Below are 9,286 nucleotides of genomic sequence, written 5' to 3'. Positions count from 1 at the left end.
GTTCCCATCATGGCACAGTGGTTAATGAATCTGACTAGGAACCATGAGGTTGTGGGTTGATCCCTGGCCATGCTCAGTGGGTTAAGGATCTGGCGTTGCTGTGAGCTGTGGTGTAGGTTGCAGACGTGGCTCTGATCCTGCGTTGCTGTGGCTCTGGGCCGGTGGCTACGGCTCCAATTAGACCCCTAGCCTGGGAATCTCCATATGCCGCAGGAGCGGCCCTAGAAAAGGCAAAAAGACAAAAAATAAGTAAATAAATAAAAATAAAAAATAAAAAGAACAAAATAATGCCATTTGTAGCAACATGGATGGACCTAGAGATTATCATACTAAGTGATGTTAAGTCAGACAAAAGACAAAATCATGAGATCACTAATATGTGGAATCTAATTTAAAATGATACAAAATAACTTATTCACAAAATAAAAAGAGACTCAAAGATTTCAAAACCAAACTTATGATTACCAAAGGGTAAACACTGGGGAAAGGATAAATTGGGTGGCTGAGATGAACATATACACACTACTATATATAAAATAGGTAAGTAATAAGAACCTACTTTATAGCACAGGGAAATCTACTCAATACTCTGAGATGGCCTATATGGGAAAAGAAACTGAAAAAAGTACTGAGTAGATATATACATATATATATATATATATATTATTCTTAATTTTTAAAAATTAGATTGAATTAAGTCTCCCCAAAACATATAATATCAAATATTTTCATCATACATTCAATACCAGTATTGTGTAATTTCATACCTGGGCTATTTAGTCTTCTCAAGCATATCACCTGTAACAATATTTGACATTCATCAAGCATGTTATAAGAACTCTTTATGAATTTCTAATTTGACCTTCAGAACACTCCTATGAATAAGCTAAGTCGGTCACTTGTTATTATTCTGATTAAAATTTTACAGAGGAGAAAATCAATTTCCAGAAATATTTCATATGACTTCTTTAAAGATACTAAATGGCAGAGCACAGAAATTTGGAACTCAGCTAAGGACCAAAAAGTACTAGACTCCACTATAATATTTTCTCCTTTATTTTTATCCAAAGTACTTTTAGGCTGCCTGCTAGAGTCATGGAATTTGAGAGTTTTTATTTACTAAGAAGAGAACATTCTTCTATTTGTGTTCAGGAGAAATTAGGACTTCTTTCTACAACCATTCAACACAGATTTAATCCTAAATACCTTAAGGGTAGAAGGAGCTGCCATTATCATTAGTATGTTTATTTCCAGTAGTATCTAGCTTTATTCCATTCCCCAAGAACTGTAAAAAGCTTTTCCATTTCACTCTCTATATATTTCAACATTAACTTCGGACTTATTTTAAGATCTTAACTCTTCATGGAAACATTAACATTGCATCAAGTTTATTGCGTAGTAATAAAAAAATACTTCTCATATTACTCCACATTGATGAGGTTTTTAAAATGTATGTTTATTTTTGTCGAAGTATAATTGATTTACAATATTGTTAGTTTCTGGTGTACAAAAAGTGATTCAGATATATCTATTCTTTCCTTTATTCTTTATTACAGGATACTGAATATAGTTCCCCATGCTATACAGTAGGATCTTGTTGTTCATCTACTTTATACATAGTAGTTTGTATTTGCTAATTCCAAACTCTTAATTTATCCCTCTCTGCTCCTTTCCTCTTTGGTAACCATACGTTTGTTTTCTATGTCTGTGACTGTTTCTATTTCATAAGTAGGTTCATTCATATCATATTTTATGTCTAAATGATAGCATATGGTATTTCCAACCAGATTTTTTTTTTGTCTTTTTTTTTTAGGGCCACACCTGCAGCATATGGAGGTTCCAGGCTAGGTGTCGAATCAGAGATGTAGCTGCTGGTCTGCGCCACAGCCACAGCAATGCCAGATCCAAGCCTCATCTGCGACATACACCATGGCTCATGGCAATTCCGGATCCTTAACCACCTAGCGAGGCCAGGGATCGAAACTGCGTCCTCATGGATGTTAGTCAGATTTGTTTCCGCTGCACCACAACAGGAACTCTTCCAACCAGATATTTTTATCTTTACTTTAGGTACAGTCTCCCTTTCAATTTTAAGATGTTACTGAATCTATAAATCAACTGTGCCAAATGTTCTGTAATTCAGGTATTTCACTAACTCAAGACGGGTGTATTGCTATACTCCTCCAACTAGCCTGAACCAGCGAGGTTCTTTGTTTTTAGAAGGCTGATTCCCAGTGTATTCACATACTGCACAAATTTCCAGCACCTCCATAAAACCAGATCAATCACTTATACTGGTTCTCAAAGTTGCTGCTAAGCTCACAGTCCCTTCTGGATAGAGTGAAGTGCCATTCTGGACAGAAGTGACTAAAACAGAGTAGATGCTTAATCTAGGGGTTGCTCCTCTCCAGGCCAACCAGCTGCTGGGAGGTGACCTAAGACACAAAGTCAAACAACCATGATAAAGTAAATCATCAAGATGCCTTCTTAGGACAGCTGAAAAAAGGAAATAAAAAGTTGGTAGTGAGGACAGAAACGAAGACTGCTGAAGAGAAGGCAATAGTGTATAAGCTATGGAAAAGCAGAGGCCAGGAAACAGAGAAGTGGGGTAGAAAGTCAGTGATGACAGAAGCAACCAAAAGACAGAGAAAGGCTGATTCACAATAATGGTGGAATAGCTGCCATGTGAGGAGAAAAGGAATCCTGTTGCTGAAGCCACTGCACAACAACAAACCCAGAACTGCATGTGTGTATATTGAACATCACTCAGATTTCCTTCTTCCTTACCTAACTCAGGCTGTTTTCCTTACTTTCAGTGTATCCTCTAGTGTCTTTCTGTTCTTGCAACTTAAAATAGCATCTATCACTGTTAACTATGTAATTATTCACTTAAACACAGATCAATGCATTTATGATAAACTGTTATTCTGAAGGAATCATTTTAGTTGGAAAAAAGATCATAACTATAGTTAGGCATTTATATAACATTTTATTTCTTCTGTTGGGGGGCCAGCAGCTAAATTTAATATACTAAGATGTCCTGCAATTGGCTACCTACGCTCACCTGCCACTAATAAATGTAGTTTTTACATTTAAATGAGATGCCTTGAAGTCTCTGGTACTTAACTCCATAGAAAAGTTAGTATTTTCAACTTGCTCCTTCTTAAAATAAGGAATTGCATTTTCTCACTGCAAGAGAACACTAACTTAGTAACTTTTTTATTCACATCTCACTCCTCACTGACATAGGAATGAGTATTCTGGGAGATTCTAATACTACAGGTTTGTTAAACCACTGCTGACCAGCATTAATTTACATAGGGAATGGTGTGCCTGTTGCTTACAAAGTATAAGTTAATTCCTACGGGCATCAACAACTCTTTTCCGACTAAGGTCATCTTGCTTTTTGTGCCTACCATGAAAGAGCATTTTAGAACCTAGCTTGTGTACTAATAATATCAAAGCCACTGTTCGCTAGAAAATTGTGGTGCTCAAGGTCATGAAGCATAGTTGACACTTGGGAATACTTTTCATTATCTCCTTTCTTGGCTATGCTCTACATTGCTTGAATATTATTTAAAATACAAAGTAGAGAGCTTATGAACAATCTGAGACCTCACGTGTGCTCTCTATAGACCCTCCTTTAAATCTTGTAACACAAAAACACAACTTTGTGTTTGCTTTTGCCTGACATTCTGTTACAAAAAATGCAAGGAGTTTGGAGAAATTAAAGGCCTACTGTTATTTGCAAAACTGACTTCTTATGATTAAGAATCTGAAGGCATCATGACCATGCTTCTCAAAACTCAATTCTTTAACTATCTGTATCAGGATCACTTATGATACACATTTTAAAAAAATCCAGAAGTTCCCCTGTGGTGCAGTGGGTAAAGGATCTGGCATTGCCACAGATGTGGTGCAGGCCGCAAATGCGGTACAGATTCAGCCCCTGGCCCAGGAACTTCCATGTGCCATGGGTGTGGCAAAAAATTAAAAAAAAAATAAAAATAAAAATAGACTTTCCTCTTGGTACTTATACTCAATTTTGCTGTGAACTGAAAATCCTTTAAAAATAAAGTCTATTTTTAAAAATGAATCTAGATATAGACCTTACTCTCCTCAAAAATTAACTCAGAATGGATCACAGACCTAAATTTAAAATGCAAAACTATAAATCTCTTAAAGGATAATAGGAGAGAAAATCTAGATGACCTTGGGTTATGGAAATGGCAATTTAGATATAACACCAAAGGCATGATCCATGAAAGAGCTGATAAGCTGAATTTCATTAAAATTACAAAGCTTCTCTCTGCAAAAGACACTGCTAAGAGAATGAGAAGACAAGGCACAGACTGGGAGAAAATACCCAGAAAAGACACAGGGTATTTTCTGACAAAGACTGTTATTAAAAATTTACAAAGAATTCTTAAAATGCAACAATAAGAAAATGAACCACTCAATTGAAAAACAGGCAGAAGGCCTATAACACACACTTCATCAAAGAAGATAAATACATGCCAGTTACATATATGCCATATACAAACAACTTATGCAACTCAACAGCAAAAAAGCCAACAACCCAATTGAAAAATGTGCAGACCTGAATAGACATTTTCCAAAGAAGATATACAAGATGGCCAATGGGTGCATGAAAAAATGCTCAATATCACTAATTATTAGAGAAATGTAGATCAAAACTACAATGAGGTACCACCTCACACCAGTGAGAATGGCCATCACAACAAGTCAACAAATAAGAAATGCTGGAAAGGGTGTGGAGAAAGGGAACCTTTCTATACTGTTGGTGGAATGTAAATTGGCACAACCCCTATGGAAAACAGTATGGAGGTAACTCAGAAAACTAAATATAGAGCCACCATATGACCCAGCAATCCCACTCTTGCTCATTTATCAGGACAGAACTTTCATTCAAAAAGATACATGCACCCGCATGTTCATTGCAGCACTAGTCACAATAGACAAGACACGGAAACAACCTAAATGTCCACTGACAGATGAATGGATTAAGAAGATGTGGTACATAAACACAATGGGATACCACTCAGCATAAAAAAGAACGAAATAATGCCATTTGCAGCAACATGGATGGAACTAGAGACTCTCAGGCTGAGTGAAGTGAGTCAGAAAGAGAAAGACAAATACCATATGATATCATTTATATCTGGAACCTAATGTATGGCACAAATGAACCTTTCCACAGAAAAGAAAATCATGGACTTGGAGAATAGACTTGTGGTGCCAAGGGGGAGGGGGGAAGGACTGGGAGCTTGGTGTTAACAGATGCAAATTACTGCCTTTGGAATGGATAAGCAATGAGATCCTGCTGTGTAGCACTGGGAACTATGTCTAGTCACTTATGATGATGCATGATAATGGGAGAAAAAAGAATGTATCTATGCATGTGTAACTGGGTCACCATGCTGTACAGTAAAAAAAAAATAAATAATAATAATGTATTAGGGAAATAACAAAAAGAAAAAAAAAATGTCTCAAGGTAAAGCATTTATTATGGACAAGCAAAAACAACTACCAGAACATTCAGATAAAAATCAATTCCTACAATAGGTTAAAAAAACCATTTTTTAAAGATGGTGAGTGTACCCATGAAACAGTTCCTATAACTAGGGTAACCATGTAGTTTACTAGTAAGAATCAGACACTTTTGAGTGAAAAAGCCTTTTAATAAATGTCCCAAGAAAACAGGTGTAGACCGGGAAGAAGACTCATCCCAAGTAAACCAGGATGGATATGCCCCGAATAGTAACACCTCTCTGGACATGAATAACCCTCACAATAATCATCAATACTAACTACAATGTTGCAAAAAGGAACTGACTGTAATTACAAAGCTGGAAACCACAGATGGCATTATTTCAGGTTCCTTTTTCTCTCTACTCATATCCTTGGTGTGAAACGTCAAATGGCACTTTCAGAATTATTTGGCACAGCAGTAATTAATACTGATCTTAGAATTTAGCAAAGGTCACCATTAATTTATAGACCACATTGGATTCAATCTAGTCTCTACTTTGGAATTCATGCAGTGAGCACTGTTTCACCAGCTCCATTACCACGATCAACATGACAACACGCTCACACTTGGACTAATTGTCAGAGGAGATTTTTATTTTTTGGTTTCAAGATATAATGCACTTCGAATGGATCCTGAATCCCTAGTGAAACAGTATCTTGATTATGAAAAGACAAGTCATTTTGCTGGGTTTCTAATCTGAAAGGGTTTGGTTTTTCTTTTCTATTTCAACAAATAGTTATCGGGGGTTATAGTCTGCCACACTTTGTCCTAAATGACAGATAGAGCAGAAGAAAGGATAAATGATTGTCATGCAATGAAAAAATACTGTTTAGTCACTTTTAATCTGCAAGATTATTGATTCACAAATCAGACTGCACTTTAGAATTACTGGGGGGAGCTAAAAAAAAAAATCCTGTGCCTTGCCACATAAAAATATGTATATGAATGTTCATAGTAGAATTATTCATAACAGCCAAAAAGTAGAAATAGTCTAAATGTGTATCAGCTGATGAATGGATACACAAAATGTGATGTACATACATATACATGTACAAAATGGAAGAGTTTTCAGCAATAAAAAAGAATGAAGTACGGTTACATGCTACAACAGGGATGAATCTTGAAAATAGTAAACTAAATGAAAGAAGCCAGACACAAAGACCAAATGTTGAATAATTCTATTAATATGAAATATCCAAACAGCAAATCTATAGAGACAGAAAGCAGATTAATGACTGTCTAAGACTGGGGATTTGGAGGAGGAATGGAGAGTATGCTAGTGAGAACAGGTTTCTTTTTTAGAGTGATAGAAATGATTGAAAACTGACTATAATCATCAGGAAATGCAAACAAAAACCACAATGACCTATCATCTTACAAGTGTTAGAATGGCTATCCTCAAAAAGACAAGCAATTGGAGTTCCCATCGTGGCTCAGTGGTTAACAAATCCAAGTAGGAACCATGAGGTTGCAGGTTCGATCCCTGCCCTTGCTCAGTGGGTTAAGGATCCGGCGTTGCTGTGAGCTGTGGTGTAGGTCTCAGACATGGCTCAGATCCGCGTTGCTGTGGCTCTGGCATAGGCCGGTGGCTACAGCTCTGATTCAACCCCTAGCCCGGGAACCTCCATATTCCACAGAAGCGGCTCTAGAAATGGCAAAAAGACCAAAAAAAAAAAAAAAAAAAAAAAAAAAAGACAAGCAATAATAAATGTTGGTGAAGACAGGAGAAAGCGAATCCTTGTACTCCACTGGGGACACTGTAATCTGGAAAAGCCATTACGGAAAATAGTCTGATGGGCACCCCAAAATTAAAAATAGAACTACCATGTGATCCAGCAATCCCACTTCTGAGTATACGACTAAAGGAAACGAAATCACAATCTCAAAAGACGTTACATCTAATTAGAATCGCAGCCCTCCTTAAGGCTGGTATCTGGAGTAGCTACCTGATCCGTAGCATCTTTCCTGCCAATCTCCATGACATGTGCACAGCCTTGATGACTGGGTCTCTACCACAACTTTCCCTTCAACACCTCAGGACCCTGACTGGGAATGAGCCTCCCTTAGAAATGGAGTTTGGCAGTGCTAGTCTGCCTCCAAACCTGGAGCAGGCCTGACCTCCTGCTTTATGTTGGAGAATCTATCTAATGTTGCACAGTGTCAGCTGCCAGACACTGTATTACTACTGCCTGGTCACCCTGCTCCTGAAACCCACACCCCTGCCTAAATGTTGACACTGGCTTGGACAAGCCAGAGATGGCCTGGAATGTTCACTTGGATGCGACCAGTGATTACAGTGCCTGGAACTTCCTCAGGCATAGGCAGGACATTCCTGGATTCATTCATCTCCCTTTTCTGCTGTCCTGCCAGTAAGATTATAGAACTCCCTCTGAAATCTTGTCCATAAAAAGCATTTATGGTCTTAGAGGGTACTGAAACGTTGTTTTAGAAGTATTGTTCTTTTAAAAATTTAAACAGTAAATCCCAACTATATTTTGAGACATTTTTGAGAATTCCACTATATGTTAATATTTCTGGAGAGACGGTGGAATCAAACTACATTACATTCTAAGTCCATAAAGGTGGGGAAGCAGAGGCCTAAACTGTGAGTAACTCTTCAACCTGGGGAGACTAAAGTGACTGTGTCCAGGAGTTAGTGTTAGGGCCATGGTAAGAAACAACTAAAGAAGGAAAGAGACACATGCCATCAAGTCTGTGGAAGACACAAACTTAGCAGGAATAAAAAATGGGTGGGAAACAGAATGAAGAGTGCAAGATCATATATTTAGAAACAAAAAGCATATGGATATGAGAGGCCAGGTTGTACATGATACAAAAAGCTCTAGGACATTGCTGAGACCCCTGTCAACCTAAACAGGCAGGAAGGGACTCTCTTATGAATCAACAAAGCTGAAAGGTTCAATACAGGGAAGACCACACATTTGGTAACTGGTTAGCAGAAAGGTCCAAAATGAATAAGCTCAGATCTGTGTACTTGGGAGAAGCAGCAACCTGCGTTCCACATTTAAACCTAAAAAGTAACAAACGCCAGATGGTTGAAAATTCCAAAATTCCACAGAAAAAAAATAATAAATTATACCAAATATTCATTAAATGTTTATTACTTATTAAATGACAAATAATTTCATCTGTCAATTTTTAAATTGCTTAAAACTAGGACAATAGTTAACTTTTCAGATTTCATGGGACCTTACCCTTTTCATGTTTCTAAAAGCCTGATAATTCTGTTTCTTTTCAAAAATTCTTATGCTCATAGTGAATAAACTGGTGGCATTAAAAGATTATTTTAGTTTGAATGAAGACATAGTCTGGCCAGACATTTCACCCAGTTCCAAACTATCGGAACTGAGACAAATAAAACCATGCATTAAATTGTTCTATCGCTCTGTAAAAGTTCTTGAACTGTAAATTCTATCACTTCAGGCTTTTATGTGAATCTCATCATCCATGACATTTGCTAGTGACATGACAGAAATCTTAATATCCGAAAGTGTTTATGCTTTTAAAAGTCAGGATGGTTGGAACCTGAATCAGACTTTCTACACAAAAGGCCTCCCTATTTCTAATAAGACTATACCACGGTCATGTTTTTTGCTCACGTCATACAAAGATGGGCTGTTACTGCAGAGTTGTTTTGTACAGTTGATAGTTTTAATTCTCTCTTTTTTGTTCAAAAATGTAGTCTTCATTACATCAGGAAGAGAAGTCTGT

At 37.2% G+C, this 9,286-nt stretch overlaps 1 protein-coding gene across 1 annotated transcript in view; it reads right to left on the bottom strand.

Moving 5' to 3' along the window:
* The window catches only part of MSH3 (mutS homolog 3), a 200,456-nt gene continuing 195,383 nt past the window's right edge, over positions 4,214 to 9,286 (bottom strand). Inside the window, 1 exon segment of the mRNA XM_021084495.1 lies at positions 4,214 to 9,285. Within this exon segment, the coding sequence (XP_020940154.1) occupies positions 9,115 to 9,285 (171 nt within the window). The 3' untranslated portion in view covers positions 4,214 to 9,114.

This window comes from Sus scrofa, chromosome 2, assembly GCF_000003025.6.
Source record: "Sus scrofa isolate TJ Tabasco breed Duroc chromosome 2, Sscrofa11.1, whole genome shotgun sequence".
Lineage (NCBI taxonomy): Eukaryota > Metazoa > Chordata > Mammalia > Artiodactyla > Suidae > Sus > Sus scrofa.
Note: the sequence above shows the minus strand (reverse complement) of the source record. Positions and strands in the feature narration are given on the sequence as shown.